Here is a 27,329-nt window from a genome sequence, read left to right as displayed (position 1 = left end):
AAGCAGTGGTATCAACTCAGAGTTCCGGCATAAACATTTCCTCAGCAATGGGTGCCGGGAGTTACCAGCACTATGGATTGAATGCACTTGGTATGTTGATGGACATTCTAATTGGTAGTGTGTCTTCCCCAAAAAATCCCATCCGCCTCACTTTGATTAGCACAATATTTGAATATTTTTGTCTCTTTCGGCGCGGGGGCATTTGCGTGAATATCATGTCGTGATTTACCTTCAAGGTGCCGCCATAAAAAAAATGGTGGCACTCGCTTTTTGGTCTACCACCATCGTCTTCCCCGACGGTCAGAGGGGGGACCCCACGTCACAAAATTCGTGCGATGCGCCGGACAAAAAGCATTTCAAAACAGCGCCATGAAAAGAAATAATCGTCACGCTCGTGACTTTTAAAACACTAATTAACAAACAAACTTAAAAATTTTTAATGGAAAATCACTATTTGCTATTTATTTAGATAAATAAACGACACACACTTGGAAGCTTCTTCTCTTTTTTTTTTGTTCCGCTACCACGCGGATAACTTCCAACCTTTCAAATGCTATTTTTCGTATAATCACCAACGCGCACCTCCGCCGCGGTACCCCACCTCATCATACCCACAGTGTGTGAAGCGCAGATGGAGTAAAGAAAAAAAAATTATTTTTCATAAAATATATTAAATCAATTTGTCACGAATTTCAACTTGATTTATTTGCTGTTGTCATTAAAAGCTGCGTGTTTCTCCTCTCGTGGCACTGAGGATTCTCACTTTTTTTCCAACCGCCATGCTACATACGTGCTACATATCTTTCCCCAAATAGCCATGACTATATATTTCTAAGTTATTAATTTGCAAAATGTTCTTTTTTCATTAAATTCTGTTGTAGGTGATACAATGATGTATCAACATTCAACGGTTGGCGGCGCGGGTGGTGGAGGTGGTGCAAACAACGGTAGCGGAAGTGTAGCCGCAGCTGTGGGTTGTGGCCCCGGAAGCTCACCGACAACTTCCTCCCCGCCCAATATAAATGCAACGGGTTGCCCATCGAGTACCCCGCCGCTGTCCAACTCGCAGCCCAATCCTAGTCAGAGCGATAATAACGGCAACAGCGAAATGGTGAGATTCATTTTTTTAAAGCTTTTCTGAATTTTAGCCAAGACACCTTTTGTGCTATAAAAATAAATTTTAGTTTTCGTAAAAAGCTGAATTTAAAAATAATTCAAAATTCGTCTCAGGGTCAGTCACAGAACGCCAATCATGGCCATGTGCCCAATTGCCAGTCGCTTCCGTCCAGCGGTGGCGATGGCGATGAGGATGTGTGGCGAGGACACAGCATAGCCGCACTGAGGCGTCGCGCTTCGGAGCTGAACGCCACATCAATTCCCTCCTATTTGCACACCCACAACTACGAGCACCACAATTCGGTTTACTGAGACTTCCTCGAGGGCGCCGATCTCGGCTACTTCAGCTGAGTCCCCTCCACTCACCCCCTCGGAAGACGCCCGCCAGCCAGTGTGGAGAAACCAGGAGGCGCAACACCTCCATGGAGACTCAATGTATACGATTTTCACGACTGTGAATTACATTTTAAGGCACATTAAACTGGACACCCTCCCTTTGCAGTTAGAGCGGAGTCCTACAACCAATACTGATGGAATTATACGAAGAAAAAGAAACTAGAAGTGAAATTATTAAGTAATCTTAAAGAGAAAAAGAAAACCTAAACTTAAGAATAGTAATTCAATGTACAGACTTAACTCATGTATACGAAGATAAAAAAAAGAATAAAAAAAACTACAATGGTTAAAAGAAAATAAAATTATAGGGATTTTATTTTACTCACTTCAACACTCACTGATCCTCCGGAAGAAATACACAAATAAACGGATTTGCAGAAATACTCAAAGAAAAAGAAAGAAAAACTTATATTCATAGACACAAACCATAAAATAACTGTAAAAGTAGTTGAATAATTTGTACAAAAAAAAAAGAAAATAATTTAAATTTAATGAAGAAAAAAATCTAAATCAACCAGTGTATACCATTTTTTGGCAAAAATGAAATGAAAATACATGTAATGTACGAAAAATATTGTAATCTAAAAGATGAAAAAAATAAATTAATTAATTGTAAAATTTCCAAATCTTTGGAATGTGGAATGAGATGATTTTAAGAAGTGAAAAAAATTGTCAAAGAATACGAGAAAAAATTCAATGATGTGTACTTTTTAGGCCATTAGATAGATCGTTTAGATAATGTATATTTTTAAAAAATATTGTCTGGAAAAGTTACAATTGTGGAAAATAAAATGATGTAGCATAAAATAGTCGAATTTGTTTTTTTTATTAAGCTTGAATTGCAAAAATTTAAGATATGATTAATGCTGCTAATTTTAAGGACAATAACCGATGATCTTTTTTTTTCAACCCTTTAGAACCCCCATGAAACAGAAACAATAAAATATGTGGTAGGTACAATTAAATCAATTAAAATTCGATAACATTAAATGTTTAACGCTTAATTCAGCAATTAAGACATGTGAATTGCCAGAGCTTTCAACACTCTGTGTGTCCATCCTCAGTGGCTATTAGAGGATAGTTTTTTATTTAGTTCACAAATCATAAATTAAAAAAAAAAAAACAAAAACAAAAGAAAATATTCTTACTCGAAAAATTTTTGAATTAATTGCGTGAATCACGTCATAGTAAGTGAACAGGCTGAAGGCATACTAACTTGGCAATTACAATATTGCTGAAGGCATGAAGAACTAATATTCTTTACAAAAAAAACTAAAAAGAATACACAAATATTGAGGAGAGACTGTCTGACTAAACGTTAAATCGGGTTTATAAGCAAATTCCAGTATCCACAATGTATATGCTCAATCGCTATCTAGTAAAAGAAACTTTAAAGATTAACAACGGGGTCCTTTATAGAGGAAATAGAATAGTAATTTCCTAAAATCTTCATTTTTCTCCGGAATATACGGGAGAACATGCCCAATTTGTCCATTATTTCTAGATGTTCCACTCACCACAACGTTATCCGACATTTTATCACTCGTCGCCAACTGAAGTGTATGACAGTTTATTCAAGAATAGCGCGAATTACAATTTCAGTTGCTTATACTAACCCCACTCCTACAACCCCACCACAACGTCATGAAACCTGCATATACTGTACTCAGCAAGGGGTGTTTATCTGAATGAAAATCTTCGGATCTTCGGATTATTCGCCAAAGATTCGGATGATTCGCGAAAGATTCGGATTATTCGCCAAGATTCGGATTATTCGCCAAGATTCGCTTGATTCGCCAAGATTCGCTTGATTCGCCAATATTCGGTTGATTCGCCTATATTTTTGGTGCACAAATAACACTTTTTAAGCAAAAAACTATAGCTTTTAAGTATTTCGCGTATTATAGACGTACCAAAAGTATCTAAACGTGTTTGTTTGAATTTTTTGAACTTGATTTAAAGTTTAGAACAACTTTTTTTAGTAAAAGGTTCTCAAATCGTCGGAAAATTCGATTTTCTAACTTTGGGGCCAAACTGTACTGAAAAGCACTCGAGATATAGCCTTCATTCAGAACTTTTAGAATACTTACAAGAATTTTTTAAATGGCGAAATCTTCTAAACGGTGACATAGATTTTTTTCATTTTTTTGCATGGTAAAAGATATTGAGTCAGGCTACAACATATCAAAATTTAAAAGATTTGCCTAATGGGGATTCGGGGGGGGGGGGGATATTGCCCCTTAATGTTAAGCAATTTTTGTTTTTAATTTTAGCGCCTCTTGCGGCCATTTTTGGAACTCTAAATGTTCTAGACAGTTGTAAGGCTTCTTGAAACCTTTCATTTGTGCTTGAGTTGGTAAAAATCGATTAAGCCGTTTTCGAGTTATATCGAAAAAACACTTTTTGCTTTGGGCCGCCATATTTGCTAAACGGCTTGACCGATTGTCAAGTGTAAATTATCGATGAAAACGTCTCACTAAGCTCTACAACATACTAAAATTTCAGACCTCTAGCAATAAGGGAAGTGGTTGACGGTATTTCAAAATGGCGGACGGCGGCCATCTTGGATATTGAAAATGCGAAAAAATGAAATTTTACACCCACATTTCCATAGAAAAGTTCAAACCCGAAGTCTCTATCTTTTACCGTTCTCGAGCTATAGAGCAAAGTTTAAACCATCACCATCGGTACGCCGGGTGGAACAAAAATGTCATTCCAACTTTTTCGTAATGTGGAGTGACTAAAACACATAAAACACCTAAAACGTAACTTATACGAAGTTTGAACGCGGTCTGAGGTAGTCAGTTATTCCGACATTAACTAATTATGAAGAATGTTAATCAAAATTAGCAAATATTTGTAAATATTTTCCAATATTCGCCAATATTCGTGAAGATTCGGATTATTCGCCATGATTCGGATGATTCGCTAAGATTCGTCAAGATTCGCGAAGATTCGCCTAAAATATCCAAAGATTCGCCAGATAAACACCCCTTGGTACTCAGGTGCGCCACATCCATGCGTTTGTTTACATTCTGGTGGAATCCCTTTTTGATGTGCAATGGACGCGAAAGGGTTAAATTATTTCTGTATATTAAAATTAGGATTCAAAAAATGAAAACGTTAAAAGTGGTTTTTCCCCCTCTAAAAACCCATAGGTCTTCGAAAAATAATTCCATTTATAACCAACGCAACGGTCCAAAAACGTTAAAACTGGTAAATGATTGAAATTTTGCTGATCCATCGGTTGGATTAACGCTGTAGTGTTTGGTGGAAGATATCTTATGCGAAGGAATGGGAGTTCGCTTTTTTATCTCTTCGTTAATTTTCTGTAGATTAACGGATAAGCGGTGTTAAGCCGTATAAGGGTTTCATGGCAATTGCTTACTTGCATAACGAAATCTTTAATGAGCTCTATTCAGCGGCCAAGAAATCCTTGAAATCGTTAAAATTTCAGAAAAATATTTTGGAATTTCAAGGATTTCTTGGTCGCTGAATAGGATCGAGTGAGTACAACAATTTTAACGGGCAACATGAACTTACAGATCTGCTTTTACTTGAAAACTAATGGATTTTCGGAGTTGTGTACAAGGATTGGTTTCACTTGAGGCTCTTCTCTTGCATTACCTGTCAGGAGTGTAGGTTATTCTTTTTTCGGCTTCTGTTACTATAGAGGGGCGCATAAGTTAATGCATGATTTAAGGCTGCTTTACATGCAAAATTATGCATTAACTTATGCGCCACCTAGTATTTAGAAGTAAGGACCGGTTCACTTAATTTTGCTACTCGGCAAGGAAAAAGTGCGTTTTACGGTGTAACGCGACGGTGCTGCTACCTGGAATTTTAGTGGAACCAAATTTTGACGTTTTAGCCTTCAAAAATGTAAAAATTCGATTGTGTCTTGAGAGATCCAATCTAGAACGTTGTCACACTCTACAATGCTTTCAGGGCTTCTAGCCTGTATAATTTTAATTTCCAGCACATCCGACGAGAAGAAAGCAAATGTTATAGCAGAAAAAACATTTAAAAGGTTTCTTTCACAAACACTAGCGCCGCGCGGAAATTGGGCGGAATTACCAATTTTACACATGATTTTTATTTTGTTAATTTTTCATCTGGAAAAACTATTAAAACACCAAAAATCATTATCTGATCTCATGTAAAGGTCCACAAAAATAAAATTTCTTCTCGAAAACATAAATTTTCGCATATTTTTTAAAGGATGTCACAACCATAGAAAAAATAATTTCTGCAACAGAATTTCATGACGATATGTCGTAGGATAATCCATACTTTTTCTTTTTTCGTCATTAAATAATTTCATAATGACTTTCAAAGTTTGAATTATTTTTTATAATTAAAAAAAAAACAAAAGTTAATTAATAGACCCTTAAATAAGGCTGTGTTACAAAATCTTACGTCGCAGGGTTACTTTAAGATAACTTGAACTACTTTAGAAAGGATATTTAAAAAATATCGTCAAAAACTAATTTAACTTGATAATGTTTCATAAGACATTAATTTAACTTTATAAAATAAAATTTAAGTCAATCGGACGAACAATCCTAAACCGAAATGTCCGATCATAAATATTAAAGCTTATTATAAGCTTAATGGTAAAATATGAAAGTATATTAATATGGTTACGTTGATCAATTTTAGATAAAAATTTTTAAGCAATTCAAAAATGGCCGCCATTTTATCCGAACTTTTTTCCAACAAATGTAATGTAAAATAAATATTTTATTTTACAACCACGCTTTTTGGATGATGTTTCTCACATTTCCCATAACCATAAACTTGTTTTTCACGCGAATATTATTTTTTTTATTTTAATTATTAATTTATTTGTTTTAATTTAGGAAAATATAGATCTTATGAAACGTTATAAAGCCCTATTTTGTAGAATCAAGGATATGAATTTAAAAAAATCAATAATAGTTTGGTATGCAAGATGGCGGTCAAAAGAATTTGAGGGCGAAATCCCGACTGAAAATCCTTTCTAAAGTAGCTCGTGTTATTTTAAAGTAGCACTTTGCGACATAAGATTTCGTAAAACAGCTTAATTTAATTTTCTATAAATAATTTTTGGGTTTTTTTTTGTAATTATAAAAAAAATATTTGCAAAATTTTGTAAATGATTGGATATATTAAGAATTTATTCAATGACGAAAAGAGAAAAAGGTATGGATTATCCTATGACATGTCGTCACGAAATCTTTTTGCAGAAGTTAATCTTTCAATGGTGTAACATCTTTTATAAAATGACCCAAAATCATACGTGTATGATGAAAATGCTTTTTTGTTGCAGGAAAACCAGAAAAAAAAACGTGTAAAAACGTTTTCTGGACTGAATATCTCATATACCACGTCTCTAGAAAATCGTGTCAGTGTTCTTTAGATGAGGCATTGCGGTAACGGGCAAATTGAAAATAAACAAGGATTTGACTTTCCCCGCAGGTTTTCCTAGAGAACTCCACACTTAAATGTTTCCTCCTGACACCGGGAACCTCCTACATATGATAATATCACGAAATAATTAAGTTTACCACCTCAAAAATCGCCATTTTCATGGAAGAATGATAGATAGTTGCGTATGCGTTTGGCCAACTGTAAAGCACGGAGGGAATAGTCTCATAATTTGAGGTTATTTTAAGTAAAAAGCAACATAAATTGCACGTTTTGAATTTTATTAAAATATCCAATATGTCAACATAATTTACAGTCAATATATAAGTTTTTCAATATGAGGAATATCTTCACCTTTGTATTTTCTTGAAAAAACAACGTTTCGTCCATTTGCTGGGGGATCATCGGGGAGGGGAGAAAAAATAAATGTATATTCTATAGAAAATATCTCTGAGAGAGGATGTAAAATTGCACCAGTTTTAGTGCCAGACGGTCTTAACGCGGCACTTCTTTCTCTTAATATTCGGCTCCGTCTTGAGGGATCTCTTCATCTTGAGCGGTGTTGCCGTTGCTGACTTCTGTAGCCTCTTGCCCCCACCGCTGCTGGCCTTAGGGGAGGACCCAGAAGTTGTGGCAGTGCTCGTTGAGGGTAACACCGTAAATGTGTGGGTTTTCTTTAATTTCTGCAAAAACGGTGGCTTTTCATGGGAACACGATGGCTTTGCATGATCATCATCCTTGTGGGTGGTTTCAACCTTCGTGGCGGTGGCCGTTTTGACGTCCAACAAGTACAGTGGCTCCCCTGCCGTTGGGGTGGGAAAGAAATTTGGCAGAGATGATGCCGATGTGAGACTCTTTGTGGGATCAAGGTGGAAAGTTTGTTCTTTGTCCATTTTTGCACCAACAACAACCTTCTTCCTCTTCGGCGGTATCTGTGCGTGTGTCTCCTTCACAACACCCTTCACCATTGGTACCTTCTTTGCAAATGTCGTTGGGGCGGGATTTGGGTTAGATGTTGATGCACCTGCATTGACTTTTGCAGCACCCCCAAAGACTTTTCGCTGCCCCTTGAGGAGATTCAGGCGATTACCCCCACGTGCCATCACCAAGCTCAAATTGCTTCGATTCTCCCAATTCTGCAGGTTACAGTACGCCTTATTCTCCTTGGATATCTCAAGGGGTGGTGGTGGGTTCATCACACCACTCCTCTTTATCACTTTTGTCTTCCTCACAGTGGGATTTGCCTACAAAGACATCCCCCGATTTAAATATCATTCAAAATCTCATCCCTCAAAGCTCCCAAAAAAGCTATAGCGTCTATTAGCGTAGATCATAAGAAGGGTAGAAAAGTGCCCACAAAGAGAAAATATTTTTCAAGAAAAAAAATTCTTTCAGCAGAAGGTGGCAAAAGCAACATTAAATTATATACGTTTCTCAAGAATAAATCCCGCATTTGGCATTGGTTCCATCGTAATGAGTTTAACAGCCTTTTTTCTCACCTTGCCCGAACCGCTTGAGCTTGATGTGGAGTGTGATGTCTTGGCGAATGTCTTCTCCAGCTCCAGTCGCATTGCATTTCGTAATCCCTGCAGTGATCGATAGTCTGAGTTCGCGAGACGCGACAGGGGATTTGAGTTTGTCAAATCCAAAATTGAGGGACCAAGAGCACGACCAATCTGTAAGGAAAAAAGAAAAGATTAAGTCAGACTTGATAGAACTAGCAATTGTGTGTAATTTGAGAATTTTTAAACATGAATGAATCTAATCGATTAATACCCTGAGGAAGGACTCAAATTGTCCGAAACGTCGGTTTTTAATAAAATCCTTTGAACCAATTTCAATCGAAAATCCAACTTGATGAATTTTTAAGTCAGAATAGCTTTTAGATCTTTATATTTTAAAAAATTAGTTAATGGTAAAAATAAAAAATTAAATTCAAGAAAAATACATATAAAAATGCAAAGATAAAAATTAAATATAGCATGGATGGAACAGTATAAAGCGAAAGAACGGTAAGTAAAACTTACAGGCTGTGATTCTTTCTTTGTCAGTGAAATGTGAAATTGAGTGAAAATTGAGGATGGGCAAATTTTGAGGAGAGACTTACTCGCGAGCCGAATCACAGCCAACGCGTAGTAATTTTGAAGAAAGCCTTAATCGTGGCGGGCGTTGGTTGTGATTCGGCTCACGAGTAAGTCTCTCCTCAAAATTTGCCCATCCTCAATTTTCACTCAATTTCACATTTCACTGACAAAGAAAGAATCACAGCCTGTAAGTTTTACTTACCGTTCTTTCGCTTTATACTGTTCCATCCATGCTATATTTAATTTTTATCTTTGCATTTTTATATGTATATATAATGTATATATCTATGCATTTATATACTATATTTCACTTTACTTTTATATGTGTATATAAAACGCCCCGCTTCGCGGGGCGTTGGACTTATGCAACTCAAGGTATGACATGTTAACTTTAAAACGCGATATCTCCGAAACGGCTACATAGATTTTCTTCATTTTTGGCATGATGAAAGATATTATAGTCAACTATAATATATGAAAAAATTAAGCAATTCTATAAAGCCGTGCTCGAGATATTCATCGAAAACTCATCGAAAATTTTGTTTTCGATTTTAGCGCCACTTGCGGTCATTTTTTGAACTTGCGATGTTCCGAGCAGTTGTAGGGCTCGTTAATATCTTTCATTTGAGCCCGAGTTCATCAAAATCGGTCAAGCCATTCCCGAGTTATAGCCGATTTTCGATGAAAAATTGTGGCGGCCATATTGTCTAAACGGCTTGGCCGATTTTCAAAAATGAGGTATCGTTGGAAAGGTCTTGATGGCCCCTACAACATATCAAAATTTCAGATTTTTAGCTATTACGGGGGCTGAGATATAGCGAAAACAAAATTTGGTGGTTATTCAAAATGGCGGACGTGGGGGTGGGGTGTTGGATTTGACTTCATAATCGGATGTCGTCTACCCGATATATGAACTTTGCCGTTGACCGCAAGTCTTTATCTATTACCGTTCTCTTGTAATTTAGCAAAAGGTTCCGGACGGACGGCCGGCCGGAACAATTTTTGGCGCCACCGTTTTTTGGAATGTGGGGACCCTAATTCGTGCTCATCCCAAGTTTGAGCCCGATCTGATGACTTTGCATTTTAGAGTGTACACAGAAGCTGTGCTTCTTTGAAGAAAGAATCACAGCTAAAAAAACATTTAAAAGAAAGATTTTAGATATTTTTTAGTTTTGAGCCTAAAGGTAGCTTTCATTTTGAGTTTAATTTCAGCAAAATTGGTCAAGCAAATCAAAATTGTGGTTTTTAGAGCTTTTTAATGATTTAGAAAAATTAAAACGGCGAAAAGAAAAATCTTAGGGCCGTAAAAGGTCATTTTGGTATTCAGCGTAAAAGACAAAAGAATTTTGGTATTCAGCGTAAAAAACAAGTCTCCAAACATTTAAAGTCTCCAAAAAAATAGATTTGGTATTCGGAGTAAAAGTTTTTATCGATTTTTTTCTTTTATGATAAAAGTGAGTTTGAAGGTCCTTTTATGAGCGTTTTAAAACATTTTTAAGGTGTTTGATGATGTGAAAAAATTATAAATCTGACAGAAATTGATTTCATACTAAAAATTATAAAAGCAAAATTTGATTTAATCATTTTTCTGTTTATAAAATTTTAAAATTTTATAATAAAATACTTGGTGTTGGCCACGAAGTGGAACACCAACTAATTAAAAAAAAAAATGTACTGGTAAGCTGACCAAGCTTACGAGAGCTGTGTTTCTTTCAGTGTTACCAATTTTGTGAGAGCAAACTAGAACGCGAATTAGTTTAAAAACGCGCAAAGTCAGGAAAAGTAGAAAAGTCATACCCTAAGAAATCTTTAGAAGGCCATATCTCGAGAACGGATCCATAGATTTTCATAAATTTTTTTTTGTTTGAAAGGTCTTGAAGTCAGCTATAACATATCGAAAAATGAAAAAAATTTATGTCGCCATTTTCGAAAAATTCGAGTTCGAAATTTTCGAAAACTTTGTTTTTGACTTTAGCGCCTCTTGCGTTCATTTCTCGAAGTTGCAATGTTCTAGACATTTGTAGGGTTTCTCGAAACCTTTCATTTGCGCTTGAGTTGATCAAGATCGGACTTGTAGAACCCGAGATATGACATGTCAACTTTGGAAGGCTATATCTCGAGAACGGATCCATAGATTTTCTTCATTTTTGGCATGGAGCTAGATAATATGGTCAGCTATAACATATCAAAAAATGAAGAAAATTTATGTCGCCGTTTTCGAGATATTCATCGAAAACTAATCGAAAATTTTGTTTTTGATTTTTGGCCCCCTAGCGGTCACTTTTGAAACTTCGGATGTTCTAGAGAGTTGTAGGGTTTGTTGAGATCTTTCATTTGACCCCGGGTTGATCAAAATCGGTCAAGCCGTTTACGAGTTATGGTCGATTTTCGATGAAAAATTGTGGCGGCCATATTGGCTAAACGGCTTGACCGATTTTCGAAAATGAGGTATCGTTGGAAAGCTCTTGATAGCCCCTACAACATATAAAAATTTCAGATTTTTAGCTATTACAGGGGCTGAGATATAGCGAAAACAAAATTTTGAGGTTATTCAAAATGGCGGACGGGGGGGTGGGGGGTAAAATTTGACGTCATAATCAGACGTCTTCCAGTCGACTTTTAAACTTTGCCGTTTACCGCAAGTCTCTATCTATTACCGTTCTCTTGCAATTTATGGTTGAACCACGGCGGACGGCCGGCCGGCCGGCCGGCCGGCCGGAAAAAAATTTTTTTGGCGCATACGTTTTTTGGAATGTGGGGACCCTAATTCGTGCTCATCCCAAGTTTGAGCCCGATCTGACGACTTTCGATTTTGCTCGGTACACAAAAGCTGTGTCTGAAAGAAACACAGCTAATATTATAAAAAAATCGGTATTCTGCGTAATTTATTTTTATGTGTGAAAATATTCTTTTGACGACTTTTACGAAAAAAGTTCATAAAATAAAAGGAAAAGATTTTTTACGCTGAATATGGCCCTTAATTTAAAGGGATAATGACGCCTTAATGAGGGATAATGAATGGGAGTGTTGGCGCCTCTTGCGGTCATTTATGGAAGTTGCAATATTCTAACATTTATAGGGATTCATAAAACTTTTTATTTGAGTTTTTTATCAAAAACGGTCAAGTGATTTTCAACTAAGGACCAATTTTCAATAAAAAAAAGCGGCAGGCACATTCGCTAAACGGCTTGACCGATTTTCAAACCTGAGCTATCGTTAGAAAGGTCTTAATTTCTTTTAGAACTCTAACTATAATTTTAATATATTTCTTTTAAAGAAGTTGAAAATGTATTAAAAATGAATTGACATTTGTTTATAAGAGTTTGACGCTTCTCTTCTAACGTCTTAAGCTTCTTTTTCTACACATTTGACATTTATTAAAGTTTGACGCTTCTCTTCTAACGTCTTAAGCTTCTTTTCTACACATTTGACATTTATTAACGTTTGAAGTTTCTAATTTTCAATGATAATTTTTTAAAGTTTGACGATTCTTCGTTAACGTTCAATGTTTCAAGTTTTATGTTGATTTACTAAAGTTTCAAGATCTTTCATTTGTCTGGAATGTCTGTCATTTTTTTCTAACGTTTTTTTTTTTAAATAATGAGCTTTATTCAGCGACCAAGAAATCCTTGAAATCTTTGAATTTTGTACGGAAATTTCAAGATTTCAAGCGAATTTCAAGTGTTTCTTGGTCGTTGAAAAAGGTCCAATATTTGACTCCTTTCTAAATCTTTTATGTAATTTTTTGAATAAAAATAACTCGTTTTAACTTCTAAAGAAAAGCTTGAATTTCCCGAAATTTTATAGGGTGTTAAGACACGTTAGACACCCAAAAACCCTCCTTGGTCGCCCCTGTTTTTACTTATAAAATTCTTTTCAAATAAAACCTACCTTTTTATCTAAATTATTAACAAAAATAATTTAGCAAAAAATCCTTTACTTTTTCAACAAAAAAAAAGGATTTTTCATACTGATTTGACTCCTTCAAAATTTCTTTTGAAAGAAATCTAAATAATAATGTTTAATGCGGCAAATAGAAGAAAGAAAAAGAAATGAATGAATTTTATTTACTTCTTCGAATATTGCTGGGGTGTACTTTGGCGGGAGGAGGTTCACAACCTTCGATGCTGACTCCTTACCCCGCGGCGGAAGGACATTGACACACTTTCCGGTGTTGTAGTTACATTCGAGTGTGTAGCTCTTGATGAGACCCGTCATTTTGAAAACCGACACCCGTCCGGATCCCTCCTTGGACAGCCCATCGCGTTTCCCCCTTGAAAAAAAAATGAATAAAAGAACTTGAATATCCTTGACCCACAAACCGAGATTCTTTTTTTTTCTCTTTGCAACCACTTACTTGTGGTACATGTTGCGCTCGGAAAAGTTGCACGCGTCAAAGTGAAAATGATGGCAGTTGAGGCTCATAAGACGCGGCAGGAGCATGCACTCAATGGCCTCCGTGGAGTTTGACATGTGATTCCCATACATGAACACCCCCTTCTTACTCGCATGCCCATGGAGGTCAATGTAGAGGAACAAGTTACTACAATCATTTGGCTTCTCCTCCGACTCAGCACTCGCATCCTTTTTAATTCCACGACTTTTCACATCTTTCCGGGCATTCACTCCACTTCCGGGATTCTTCTGCAGAGGAACTTTGTTGGGATTAATGGGTGTCAGTTGGAAGGGCTTTTTCGGTCGAATCGCCTTTGTTGGCGGAGGTAAAGAGGACTTTTCTGGACACGGGGGACACGGTGGTGGTGGTGGTGGCTTCATCTCCACAATTACTTCAACCTTATTTGTGTTTTCCGGACTTATTTCAGGGGCTTCTTTTGGTGTGACTTCGCCTTCTGGAAATTTAAAATGAAAATAATTTTCAAGGATTTTCATTATTAAAAAATAATAATAAAACGATTTGTGTACACAGGGAAAAATTGTTCCCGTAAATACAAACTTAGTAAGGTCTGATTCAAAGGGATTTAAAAAGATTGCGAAGGATCTTAGAATATTTTAACTAAATGTTTGTTTTTTTAACTAAAAAAATATAAATACTTTCGAAAGAATACAGAAACAAATTATTTTCTTGATTTTTCGATTTTTAAAAATATTTTTGCGTTCAACTTTTACATTATTTTTCTTCATTTTATATAATTTCACTTAAATATTTCTATCCGGTCCGGGAAAATTTAAGAAGAAAAAATTTCACCTTTTCTTTTTGTTTGTTAACTGTTTTTCCTTTTTAAGATAATTATTAGGTTTCTTGATCTAACATTTTTCTTTAAATTTTCAGCTGTCTTATGACCTTTATTGTCCTAGTTTTATGAGTTTATTTTAATTTTTACGAATTTTTCCTAATATTTCTTTTATTTTCCTTTTATTATGTATATTTTTTCTATTATTTTTGCGTTTTTTTGTAATTAAATTTTCAGTATTTCTTTTAATTTTTTTTTTCAAGGTTTATACTTGAGTTTATATTTTTTTATCGCTGCAATCTTTATTTTCAAATTATTTCATAATTTTCCGTTATATTTTCCATACTTCTAAATTGTTTTTCCCTTTAGATTTTGATTTTGCTTCATCTTTTGAGTTTTTTTTAAAATATTTTCGCGTTAAACTTTTAAATTTTTCTTTAATTTTTTGCAGTTGTGTTTAACTATTTCTATCCGGTCCGAGAATATTTAAAGAAAAGAAAAGGTTAACTATCTCTTCTTGTTTGTTAACTGTCTTTGCTTTCATGAAAACTTATTTGAAAGGTTTTTTTTTATCTAACATTTTTCCTTAAGCTTTCAGTTATTTTATGATCTTTATTCTCCAGTTTTATGAGTTTATTTTAATTTCTACAAATTTTCCTAATATACTTTTTCTATTTTCTTTATTTTTTAATTTTTTTTTTATTACTTTTGCTCCTTTTCCGGTTCTTTTTTAAAGAAATTTTCCTATTTCTTTTAATTTTTTCAAGGTTTCAAATTGAATTCATTTTTTTATCGCTGTAATCTTTGTTTTCAAATATTTTCATAATTCTCTGTTATATTTTCCATACTTCCAAATTGTTTTCCCCTTTAGATTTAGATTTTTCTTCATTTTTTAAGCTTTTTAACGTTTTCCTACAATATTTTCCTGTTTTTTTTTTCTTCGTGTTTTGGAGTGAATTTTTGGATCTTTCATGGGTCTATAATAAAGCTAAAGACCTTCTGTTAAAGAGGAGAAATTTAATTTAAAAAAATGCGTTTTAGTTGTGTCTGTCAAGTGTGAAAAGTGATTTATCAGACTAATTTTTCTCTGTGTATAAAAAGAAACAAAAAGGTTTCTCTAACAATGTTTTTCTTTTCATTAATTCTCTTTTTTTTATTAATTTCATATTAGAATTAAATATTTTGTGAGAAAACCAAAGGTCAGCAGCTCTTTATCTAATCTTATAAACTTTTTTATACCCTAAACATAATTTTTTATTGTAATAAAAATAAAGAAATAAAGGAAAGATTTAAAGAAATTCTAAAAACTGCAACCTCTTAAAAAAAATCTTGATTTTTTTCAGCCAAAATAATGTAAAAAAAAACTTAAAAAACAAATAAGAAAAAAATGCAGAGAATGTGGCGTTGGGGGTTCTCATCTATAATTTGCCCGTGGCACCCAAAATAGCCCGCAAGATCATAAGCTGCGCTTCAGATGGCAGAAATTCGTGTTCATTGAAGATGCTTCGAATAGCATCATCGCGCATTTCTTGGGTGCGCCTTAGGGCGCGTCTGTGGCGACTCACCTCGCTCGGATGCCTCTGGCGATGGTTCATTGGACGTGACATTGTCGGAATTGCTGCTGCTGCTATTTTTTTCGACGCCACTCTCTGCGAAGGTGGTCCCCACCGCTATTTCGGGCTCCTCACCCTCTGCCTTGTCGCAGCCGTAGTGGTAGAACCTGTGCACAGGAGTGGGGGAAGGGGATAATATTGGGGCGCTCTTATGATTAACTGGCTAGACTTCTCACCTAATCAACTTCCTGACAGCATAGATCGATGGATGGGTGTCGGGATTGGGATTGAGATAGACCCGATTGAGATTGTGACCGAGCGTATCGGAGCGATAGAGCCCATTGTAGACGCCATCAGGATTGAGAAATGGCACAATTTTGAACACATAGAGTCGTCGTAGGGTGGCCGCGATGGAGCTTTTGCGATCCAACAGGAGCGTGAGGAATCCATTGAGAACGAAACTTGCAGGAGTCTCTCCGGGATGAACGCGCGATGATACAAAAATAATCTTCTTGCTGGGAAATGTATGACAACGATGTCGAATCTTTTCCGGAAAGAGATTCTCAATACGCTGCTCACGTTCCTCCGAGATCCCATGATACGAGGAGATTGTGATGAGATCCACACGACGCTTCTCCACGGAATACGTCAGGAGTTCCCGGTAGAAGTAGATCTCTGATTTGAATTCCTCCTCATTGAGATGCAGCACGTTCAGATTGGGACTGGCACAGGCACTCTCCAGTTCCTTCAGACGCTCAGCTGCTATCTCATCGGCCTTACTTGAGCTGGCCACTCCCTCAATCTGTTTGACTTTCAGCTCAAATTGACGCTTCCGGAAGCGCCTGTCCAGGCGTGAAAGGTAATTCTGCAGCTCGGTGTAGGTGTAGGGATACGTGAAGGCATAGAAGAACTCCTGCTCCGTGTCCTCACCCCCACGATGGAGGAAGGAGACGATGAAGTTGTCATCCTCAACGGTATAGCTGGGCTTATCTTTAATCCTCTCCCACTTCCCATTAGCGCCTACCTTCACCACAGGATGCATCCCCTGACTGTACAACTTTGCCTGCCTATTGAGATTCATCACATTGAACTTCGCTACATCCAGTGAACGTCCTCCGCGGACACAGAAGAAGAACCACGTCCTATTGCTGTTCTCATACTGTGTCCCCCCACAATCTGGGCATGTCCATATGTTAAATTCCGCCACAACGGCATCCTGAGGCGGTGCATCAGCCACTGCCCGGATGGGCTGAGCATCCGTTTCCCTGGAAAAATTCCCTTTGTTTTCCTCGGAAATTGGGGCTCTCACCACCTGCACTTTCCCAAGGTTTCCCGAATCAAAGTCCGAGTTGAATGTGTATCCGCCGCATGTAAACTTCATTGCAGCACTACTTCGAGTACCTTCCCAGTCATTTGCATTCAAGATTTCAACACAATTTTCCAATCACTAAAATTTTCTTTTGCTCAAGAGAAGTTTTTTTCTTCTTCTCTCAATGAAATATTTTTCGATGAGCCAACTGAGACCCCTCAACTAATTGCTTCGTCACCTCAATTCCCCTCCGTTGGAAATTCGTATGACGTTCCATATCAGTGAAAGGACCCAAATGGGGAATCTCGGCATGTTTTCGTAACGAGAATCTCGGTATTTCGGCATGATTTCTCGTTATAAGCCAATACCGAGATCATGCCGAAGTTATACCGAGAATCGTATGGATTTTGGAAACGCGTGGGAAAATTTTTTGTATGAAATCTCGGCACTGTTCTCGGCATACGCCCGGTGTATTCTCGGCATGATTCTCGGCATGTCCAATACACGAGAATCTCGGTATATATTCGGCATGTAATTTAAATTACAGCCGTTATGTAACGTTTGTTTTTTTTTATATAAAAAATTTTTATTTAATTTTTTAAAAATTGTATTTATTTAATCATAAATCCCCCCCTCCACCCATTCCACTATATACTCCTCATCCATCTTCCCGTCCAGCTCCCTCTGCAGCAGCTCCGCCGGATCCGCCGGCTCCTCTGGCTCCTCTGGCTCTTCCGGCTCCTTTGGCTCCTCCTCCTCCTCCGGCTCCATCAACTTCTTCCTCTTAGCATACTTTTGTTTCTTCTTGTGTTTATCCTTAGTGGTCCGCAGGGCCGCTGCTGCGTCCTTCTCCGTGACACCAGCGTATTCTGGAAAAAAGAAGAACATTTGAAGTGTGTTTTTGCAAGAAAAATCAAAAAAATGCACAATATTGTGTAAAGAGTTTATTTTTGTACAAATTGCACATTGAAAATAGGCAGGATATTTCCTTTACACCCACAAGTGCAAAGGAAATATCCTGCCAATTTTCAAGGTGCAGTTTGTACAAAAATAAACACTTTTTTTCCCCACGGACTTTCCCGAGGATTTTCCCCACACCAATTGAAAATCAATTATCTACATGGTGCAAACACAATTTTCCAAGAGGCGTAATAAAAGTACAAGAAAAATAGAAGGAAATAATTGCATCACAATGACGCTGTTTTTTCCTTCCATTTGGGGCCAAGCGAACCAAGCCAAAAAAGAAGAACCACGGTCCATACCTGGTAATACCCGGACCGTATAAGAACCAAAATCCCAAGATATAGGCTATTGGGACATGGTCCTTCTTAAGATCCTGGCTCCTTGGGTCCCATAATTAATTTTTATAAAAAAAAAATACAAATTTTCCAGTACTTTCTACAACCGGTCGACATTTTGGGAAATATCAAAAAGTAACGCTACAAAAATACAAATAGCTTTTAAAAAGACCTTTCTGTGGCTGAAAGGAATAATCTAAAGAAAATAAAAATTAGAAGTCCTCAGAAGACAAGACCAAAAAATGTTAGAAGAAATGAACCCAGAAATTCTGAGATTCATGTCTCCTAACATTTTTAGGCTTGTACTTTATTATAAATGTCTCCTGAGACGAGGTTTTGACACTTTTTTTATTTCTCCAGAACTCCTGAGGCTACCCCATGTTTTTAAGGATATATTCCACTAATTTTTCTCATCACACCAATGCATCATTTAGGTTGTCCCTTTCTTAGTTAAAGTATTTTATTTCCTGTAGAACGGGGGAAGATCGTGCAGTATTTGAGGTGTGACTTCGCAGTAAAGCCATAATTCTTGTGGATGTCAATTTATTCATCTGCTTGGACCGAGACTACCAACATTTTATAACATGGCTCAGCTTCTTGTGATTTTTATACATGTCCACTGGCAACCTTCTTCTCTTTTGGCGGCCTGGCGACGAAAAAGAATTGTTACACTCTATCACGAAACACAGTGATGTCGTCATCGGGGTCCAGACATTGCTGACTTTCCTTATTCGACTGTTCTTCTGAACTCCTCGAAGATTATAACTTTTTCAGTCGTTAAACTCCTTGAAATACTAAAATACTTTAAGTATTTCTCTTCTAAGAATGCTAGATAAAAAAAACTAAATGAATGTAATATAAAGTCTTTTGGTTAAGTAGCCTGGAACTCCTAAAGCAACATCCATTCCTACCTTTTACTTTAAAAGAGAAAATGGTTTTTTTTTCAGGACATTTTTTTTCTAAAATTCATAAATCGCAAGTCACCACTCCTTTGGATAATACCGCGGACAATCCGAAATACTCCTTGGAGATTTCTCAAAATATCCGCACACAGAAAACCGTTGATGGGCTTGAAATATTTTTCGATGAAATAGAAATCATTTTCCTCCCCCTCCCCTTCAGGGTTGGAAGTCAAAACAAAACAATTCTTATTTGAAGAAAAAAATATCTAGAATTTTCATTTGAAAAGCATTTCCAATTGGACTTGTTTGGAAAATCATCATGGGATTCTCATTAAAAGTGAAAACAAAGACTGGGCAGCATATCCTGCGGGATGTGTCTCCATCGCTCACGCTGTCACAACTCAAGTCGCAAATTGTGGAATTTACAAAGCTCCCTCCGGACTGTATGCATATCCTGGTGGGTTTTCCACCGCGGAAGCTTAACATGGCAGGCCTGGAGGAGTCCATAGAGGCGAGTGGAATTTCAAATGGTGATACGTTGATTGTGGAGGAAGTTGCTGCGCCGGAGGTTCCTGTTGTGGCTGAACGACGAGAGGATGCCCTCTTGGCTGCTCAGTCAGCTGCAGTGGCTGAAGATGAATTTGCTGGGGTGCTCCTGAAGCAGGTTGTTCCAGCGGACAATTCGTGCCTCTTCACGAGCATTGGGTATGCTCTGCAGGGAAAGGTGAACACTGATGGGGGGATTCTGATGCGACAAATAATTGCGGAGCACGTTGCTGCTGATCCGGAGAGTTTCAGTGAAGCCTTCCTCGGACGCCCCAATCGGGAGTACTGCGCCTGGATACTGCGAGATGATTCATGGGGTGGTGCCATTGAGGTGTCCATCCTGTCCAGCTTCTACGGACTCGAAATTGATGTTGTGGACATTACAAATGCCATTATAAATCGCTTTGGTGAGGACAAGAACTACGGCCAGAGGATTTTTCTTCTTTTCGATGGCATCCACTACGATCCTCTGTACCTGGAGTCTCTCACGGTGAGTCTGAAGCTCTACGTTTCCCCCTTTCCGGAAAGATTTTAAAATGGGTTTTTGGGGGCTAATTTTCAGGGTGGTTCACCTCGAACGATTTTCCCAATTGAAGCGGAGAGCATCTATCTACAGGCTGAGCAACTCGCCAAGGAGGCACAAGCTTCCAAGCAGTTTACGGATGTTAATCGCTTCACTTTGCGGTGTCTGGTGTGTGATTGTCACCTCACTGGTCAGGTAGAGGCTCAGGCACATGCAAAATCAACTGGTCACGCAAACTTCGGAGAAGTTTAGGCGCCAAATCTCCCCAAAAAATACAAATTCAAATAAATTGCACTATTCAGAAACTTTCTCTTTTATAATATTTAGGGTTCTCCTGAAGATACAAGCCTTTCCGTTTATCCTGCAGCCTTTTGGATTTTCTGCTTGCGACTAGTATTTCTTTTTCGTTTTTCTGACCCTTAATATGCTCTTTAGGACCTCTTAAGTTCTTCCGGATGCTATGAAATTCTGATATTATTGAAACTTTTGTGAGGTGGCTAAGGCAAGCTTAATTTGGCTCTAATTCACCTTGTTATGATGCAATTTTCCAGCTTTTCTTTTAGGTTAGAAGATTTGTTCTGAGAAGGAAAATATTGAATTATATAACTTTGAAGTGTTTTCAGACCTAATCTCGCGGATTATAGTGCCTTTGAAAGGTTTAAGATTCCACCGTTTTACTCATTATAAAAGAAAAACTTTGTATTATAAAACGATCTTTCTGTTTTCTTTTCAATACATTCAATGCGGCGTCACTTCCTGAACTCTGAAAAAATAACTTCCGATCGAGAAATCAGCTTAAAACGCGAAAAATAAAAAAAATCTTCCGTTGTTTCTTTCCACAAATTGTTTTTAACAGTGTATTGAGATGTCCCAAAATGTCCAACATAAATTTCATTTTTCATAGTGTTTTTTAGGTTAAAAACCTGGAATAATATGGGACAACCCAATGTGTGTGTAATTTGTTTTGGGCGTTTTGGGTGTGTTTTTGATTTAAGAAATCCCATTTTCTTTAATTTTCCCGTGGAAATTCTTTAAATTTTGAGAAGATGAACATCCTGGTGTGCTTCCTGACCCTCCTAGCTGTTTTCCGCACAGGTAAGTCTCGCAAAAGAGTAAATGCGAATTAGTTGTAGGGCTGCCCTCGAATACCAATTGACCTGTTTGACCCATCACAAATTTCCTGGACATCCTGGCACAGTGGCCAGCATCAGGTGCTACGTGTGCAATGCCACGGACACCTCATCACCCTTTCAATGCGGAGAGCTCTTTGAGCGCTATGACACACCCGATATTGAACCACAAGATTGTTCAGATGTCCATGGGGCGCAGTACTGTGTGAAGCACATCGGAAGATTCGAAGGTACCTCCTATGTGGGTTTCCGGGAGACTCTCATTGTCGCTCACTAACAAGCTCATGGACTAATCCTCTGGTCATTCTTCTGTCCATTTCGTAGTATTTGTCTTTATGTAGCTTTTTAGCTTTTGAAAGGTGGCTGGATTGCGAATGGAGTGAAATTTCTCTTCAAACTCTTCTCGGGTATTTCCTGGCAAGGATTTGTCTTCATCTTTAGCGAATATTCCTTAGAAAATTCATAATCTCTTAGCTTATGTATTCTAATAATTAATTCTATTAAAAATAACTTCAGGAAGAGAAAAATGATCAAAGCAAGTTTTTCTACACAGTGCCTTGCTTAATTTTATGATCACTTCGATCAATCATTTAAATGATCACATTATGATCAAACAATTAGTCTAAAAATCTCTAAGAGGCACTAACTGGCACTAATTTAATGATTTATCAAAATTTGATTAAATACTTAATTCTGTATTTTGGCATAATTTTCGTGATTTGTTGTACATATTTGAAGTGCAAGAAAATCTTTTTCATCGCGTTTCGTCCAACGACATCTTGTGATTTTCCGATTATTCAAAAACACAAGAGTAAGGTTTTCTCAGGATCTACTGGATGGATTTTGATCAAGGAAAAAGCAAGTGAAAGAGGAGATATCAATAGAGATTGTACCGGAACAGATTTAATTAAAAAATCTGTTGCAGTACAATCTCTGTTGAGTAAGGAGAAGTGACCACAGAACCGGGAAAAAACCAAATTGTTGCACTATCAATACGTTTACGATATGCTTACCATACTGAACGCTGGACTGGACAAGCTTGAGTACGTTACCGATAAATAGTGCGTGCATTTGCACTAAGCTCAAGGGATTATGGCGTCAGGAGTCACCGTTTCCCTAAAATCATGATAGATAAGCTCTCTTCTGAACAAACCATTGGAGTATGAAATTTCAAGAACAATTCAATTCCTGGAATGACAGATATTACCATCAGCGCTCTGAAAATGAAAGACAACTAAGAAAATAGAACGGAAAAACCCAGGCATTCGGTCAACTGATTTTCGATGAAATGGCTCTAAGATGCTTCCCGTCTTGGTGCAATTCAAAAAAACAAAATATTGCCTACAATTCTGATGTGAGATACTGAATACAAAGGTCACCTCATTATCACGAAGGAAAGGAAGAGACTATAAATATATTATCTTTACTTTTGTTGAATTAAAATTACACGATAAGACCTAAAACTACAATTTCTTCAAACCGACATAGCGTAACGCGTCACACTATATCGGTATAAGGATGCCGATATAAACTTTTGGTACAAAATGATCAAAAAAGCCTATATCGGTACCGATATAACGTCACGCGTGCAGAATCCTTCCACAGAAGTTGACGTTATGAGAAATATGGAAAATGATTTTCTTGAAATTCAATAACTATTTCGGTTCAAATGTTGCCAATACTGCACAACCATGTCTAAGAAAACTTTACAAAAAATAAAATAATAAGAAATATGTCCATTTCATCATAAGTGCTAAAAGAATCTAGTCCTTCTCCTCAGAGAATTCTTTAACGATCATTTCTCTTTCTATTATATAAAATCGATTAATACAAACCTTTAAAATCTAACGATAAAAAGTAGTTAAACTAATTTAAAAATATATAAATATTCATTCTAATAATTCATTGTAGTACTCTTTGTAGAAACTAACTCATTTTGTGCATTATGGTGTCTTGTTACTAAACATCTGTAGTTGGGACCATTTCTTGCTACCAGTGCTCTTCCGCGGAGACAATGGATTGTTCAGATCTTATGATTAACCAACCTGACTCACCACTCCAACCTATGCCGTGTGATTCTGTCCACGATGCGGAGTTTTGCGTTAAATCGACAGCACTCTATGGTTAATGATCTTACGCTAATACGATTAATTTTAACTTTTTCTGGCTTAATTTTAATCTGTTGTGTGTGCGCGGCATAAGAGGGATTTTTGGGATTAATTGTGTGGTCGATTGCAGGTGGAATTGGGGCAAAGAGATTCTGCTCGTCAAAAGATTTGGGTAATTACTGCAACTACGTGCAGAATGTTGGTGATCGTATGGAGTATCGATCGTGCATCTTTACCTGTTCAACTGATGGCTGCAACCTCTCCAGCACATTGAGATCATCTCACGTCTTCATTGCCATTTCCACTGTAATCAGCCTCGTTCTCTTTCTAGCCTAGAAAAAGAAACCTTCCGCCACTAGATTCCACAATGAGAGACTTTGACGAATCCACCCATAGGATCATTATATCCACACGTTCCGTCCATTTTGTATATTTTTTTTAAGAAGAAAAGAAAATGCGTGCTTGAAGAATGACTTTTGCGCGAGCTTTCATTAGCTCATTGATATTCCGTCCACGTTTAGAAGGGGGGTAGGGCAAAAAAAGTGGGGAGCAGGAGCTAAAAGGTGTTACTGATGAATGCTTGGCATATATTTTCCTCAACTCTCGCCCAATCTTTCCGCCAAAGTTCACAAGAAAATTGCACCATACATATTATCGCGTCTCTCTTATTCATGGTTCTCTAATCTTGCAAGATCATTGCGGCAGTTAATTCTTAAACTGCAATAAAACTTTCTTTATAGTGTGCCACAGTAAATTAACACCTCCACCAACTTTTCGTAATAAGATGAGATAAAAAGAAATTTCTCCCCATCATTGCAATATTTTTTCTTTAAGAAATATTTGTTTTTCATTTCACTTTCTTTACAAAAAAACAGAAGAAGTGTAATATGCATTGAATTTGCACAATATATGGGCCTGGCGATGTTTAGATGGAATTTCTCTGAATTATTCATTGACTTATCGGAACAAAGACGTATTTGTCCTCTGAAAAATCAATTTATACAAATTTGAAACTCTCTTTTGAACCTTTTGAATGAAGAGAGAACAAATTGTGCTTTGTTATGATTTTAAGAAAATTTGCATTTTTTGAATTATTTTTAAACGACTTATTTAAATTTTTTTTAGTCACAAACAGCTTGAGAAAAAAATTGTATCCTTTGAACACATTATTATTTTGAAATTTCTTAATGCGATCATTTTAAGTTCTTTCGTAAAAATTGATCTATGTAAAAATGAATTCCGAACTTAAGCTCCACCTGAAACAAAGAGTTGAACAAGAATCAGCCAAAATGATGGGCACTCTCTTTGAATTTTTCTACCAATCAGAAGATATTTTAATTCTTCTTCTTTTCAATAAGAAATTCGAGATTATTTAGCTGCAGGGACGTAGATAAAAATCTGTTCAAGGAGAGGTTTGAGATTTTATTTTAACAATTTAAAGATGATGTTTCTTTTCAAACCTTGAAGTTTCTTAACATTGAATTTTATTGTCTGACATTTTACATTTGTTTTGACATTACTATTCTAACGTTTGTTGTCTAACGATTTACATTTTTTGACGTAAGATTAAAAAAATATATATACTTATCGTCGATTTTCTAACGTTTAATATTTTTATTACATTTTGAAATCTTCTTTCTAATTTTTATAGACTTCTAAAAGGAAAAGCTTGAATTTCCTTAATTTTTACGGATTATCTAGACACCTAAACACCTTCCCTGACTACGCCCCTGTTTAGCTTTAATTTAATTGGATAACGAAAAAAGCTCCACCCACACATGACCAAACTCCTGGAGCTTTCGAGCAAAGTTGAATTGAATAAAGTATAGTGCTCAATACTCGTGTCCAAAACACCTCAACAAACAATTCCGGTAATTAAACGTATAAGCTAAGCAAATAAACATAGACATAACAATGGAAAGTTTTATGCAATATATTGCCTTAATTGTTGGTTATTTTTAGCCAAAAAAAAAAGTCGTGAAATGTCAATGAAAATGACGCACAATCACTCAAAAGATCGACGGAAGATCAATTAAGAAGTTAATTCAACTGAAAAAACATGCCATCAACTTGGGGACTTTTGAGAATTATTCGCAGATATTATGCAAAATTTATATATTTTTGTAACTAACTTCTCATTCATTTTACTCTGCGTGACAAATCCTTCGTGAGTTGAAAGTTCACGCAATATAGGAGCCAACTTACAGCACGAGAATGATAAAATAATTTAATACAACTCGATTTGCGTTGTGATCAGTGAAATTTTGCATATCATTCGCATGATCATAAATTGGCGAATAACAAAATACTCCCCAGCTAATGAAGAGAATGTTTGAAAAAATATTTACGATCGCGAATGTTTTTTATTGAAATAGACTTATGCAAATGTAATTTCTACAAATTAGCGAAATTATCAGATTTCTTAGTCATTTCGTATTTGCTAAAAGATCATCAGAGAAAAAAAAAACAAACAACAAAAGATCTTAAAATCATGTGAAGATCATGTAAAGATCAATGTAAATTTTAAACATTCACGCGTGATTTTTGTGAAAAACTTTAAAAATAATTTCACTGGAAGATTATTCCTCAAGATTGCAAGAGAAGATCATCTTGGTGCACGGTGATCGTGTGAAGCTTTCTCCTGGACAAATTTCTTTGTCTCTCCGTTTATTGCGGAAAAAGTTGAAAGATGTAAGAATAAAAGCATTACAATTTCATATATAAAAGATAGATAAATCACGAGGCGCAAAGAGAGAAAATCAATGAATCTTAATTCCGTTTTGGCTGCTATTACGTCAAAGAAATTTGGTGTGAAATGAAGTGAAAAGCTTCACGTTGTGTGCAGTAAATTTAAAGCATAAAATTAATTTGATTTCAAATATTGTGGCATGAAGAATTTCTTGTTGGGTGCACAATAGAGAGTGTAATTTAATTAATTCCTCTCTGGTCAGTGCTCCTAAGTATTTTCTGGGTGAGAATTTTGCATGGAAAAGATTGAGATCTGTGTTGTTTTTTTTTTGCACTATTCTCACAATCAAGGTCGTGGGGGCACACAAATGATTTATTGTTGTGGACTTTCTCACACAATACCAAATTTTGTTGGGAATTTTTCCATACCTACACTATTTAGAAGCTTATGTTGTATTTGTAGTTTGTTTATGAGTTGAAAAAAATATATTTTAATGCTGAAAAGAAAAAAAATCTAATTTTTGCGCTATTTAAAGCAACTTTGCACTTAGGCTCCACCACTTTGAAGGATCTCTGGTGGAGTTTACTTCATTACCCAATTAAATCTCAGTTAAAATTGTTTATTGAAGGTTCAATAAATAAGAAGAAGATTTAATAGTTGTCTCTGATTGGTTACAACATTCTAACAGAATATTTGTCGGTTAATTCTCATATCAAGCTACTTCTCAATGGTGGAGATTCGGTGCAAAGTTGAATTGAATGAACCATCTTACAAAAATTGTGAGTTTCCATAGAATCTCAATCAATTTTCTAAGTTTGACTCATTCTTTTCTTCATAAAGGTGTTTATGTATTTTGAAAGAAATCATTCAAAGAAACACTCCCGGGAAAGAAAACCCTGACGAATGTCAAAAACCATTCAAATATCATTTAAAAAAAATTAATTTCTCACTCTGTTCATATGGATAAGATTTATCTAAAATGAACCTCAAAAACCACGCCCCACCGTAACTTAAAATCCATAAAACATATGCATCAGTGCTTCAACCGTTCGGAGATATATGTGGGACTCTTTC

General features: G+C 36.3%; 6 protein-coding genes across 7 annotated transcripts in view; 5 read left to right on the top strand and 1 right to left on the bottom strand.

Annotated features, from left to right (window-relative positions):
* The window catches only part of LOC129791534 (homeobox protein orthopedia), a 32,160-nt gene extending 29,777 nt beyond the window's left edge, over positions 1–2,383 (top strand). Inside the window, exons 5-7 of the mRNA XM_055829694.1 lie at positions 7–90; positions 882–1,111; positions 1,231–2,383. Coding sequence (XP_055685669.1) covers positions 7–90; positions 882–1,111; positions 1,231–1,428 — 512 coding nt within the window. The 3' untranslated portion in view covers positions 1,429–2,383. The remainder of the gene's footprint in view (positions 1–6; positions 91–881; positions 1,112–1,230) is intronic.
* The window catches only part of LOC129792365 (transient receptor potential cation channel subfamily A member 1), a 1,125,827-nt gene that overhangs the window by 572,937 nt on the left and 525,561 nt on the right, over positions 1–27,329 (top strand). The gene's annotated exons all lie outside the window — the stretch shown is intronic.
* Positions 1–27,329, top strand: part of LOC129792430 (PIH1 domain-containing protein 2) — a 927,269-nt gene that overhangs the window by 374,379 nt on the left and 525,561 nt on the right. The window lies entirely within an intron of this gene.
* LOC129792371 (cytosolic carboxypeptidase-like protein 5) lies at positions 7,182–17,311 on the bottom strand. Its single transcript, XM_055831368.1, has 6 exons — positions 15,987–17,311; positions 15,763–15,917; positions 13,363–13,855; positions 13,077–13,278; positions 8,421–8,597; positions 7,182–8,165 (listed from the first exon to the last, which is right to left on the bottom strand). Exons 1-6 carry the CDS (start codon positions 17,129–17,131, stop codon positions 7,401–7,403), a joined length of 2,937 nt encoding a protein of 978 aa, XP_055687343.1. The 5' UTR covers positions 17,132–17,311; the 3' UTR covers positions 7,182–7,400.
* LOC129792442 (ubiquitin thioesterase OTU1) lies at positions 19,464–20,633 on the top strand. Its single transcript, XM_055831506.1, has 2 exons — positions 19,464–20,295; positions 20,368–20,633. Exons 1-2 carry the CDS (start codon positions 19,579–19,581, stop codon positions 20,578–20,580), a joined length of 930 nt encoding a protein of 309 aa, XP_055687481.1. The 5' UTR covers positions 19,464–19,578; the 3' UTR covers positions 20,581–20,633.
* On the top strand, positions 21,258–24,029 carry LOC129792461 (U-scoloptoxin(05)-Sm1a). Of its 2 annotated transcripts, XM_055831530.1 has the most exons (4): positions 21,258–21,423; positions 21,527–21,688; positions 23,432–23,581; positions 23,697–24,029. In XM_055831530.1, exons 1-4 carry the CDS (start codon positions 21,375–21,377, stop codon positions 23,900–23,902), a joined length of 567 nt encoding a protein of 188 aa, XP_055687505.1. In that variant the 5' UTR covers positions 21,258–21,374; the 3' UTR covers positions 23,903–24,029. The 2 variants fall into 2 exon arrangements, with proteins under 2 accessions (XP_055687505.1, XP_055687506.1); XM_055831531.1 differs by lacking the exon at positions 23,432–23,581 and having other exon boundaries at positions 21,260–21,423.

This window comes from Lutzomyia longipalpis, chromosome 3, assembly GCF_024334085.1.
Source record: "Lutzomyia longipalpis isolate SR_M1_2022 chromosome 3, ASM2433408v1".
Taxonomy (NCBI): Eukaryota; Metazoa; Arthropoda; class Insecta; order Diptera; family Psychodidae; genus Lutzomyia; species Lutzomyia longipalpis.
Note: the sequence above shows the minus strand (reverse complement) of the source record. Positions and strands in the feature narration are given on the sequence as shown.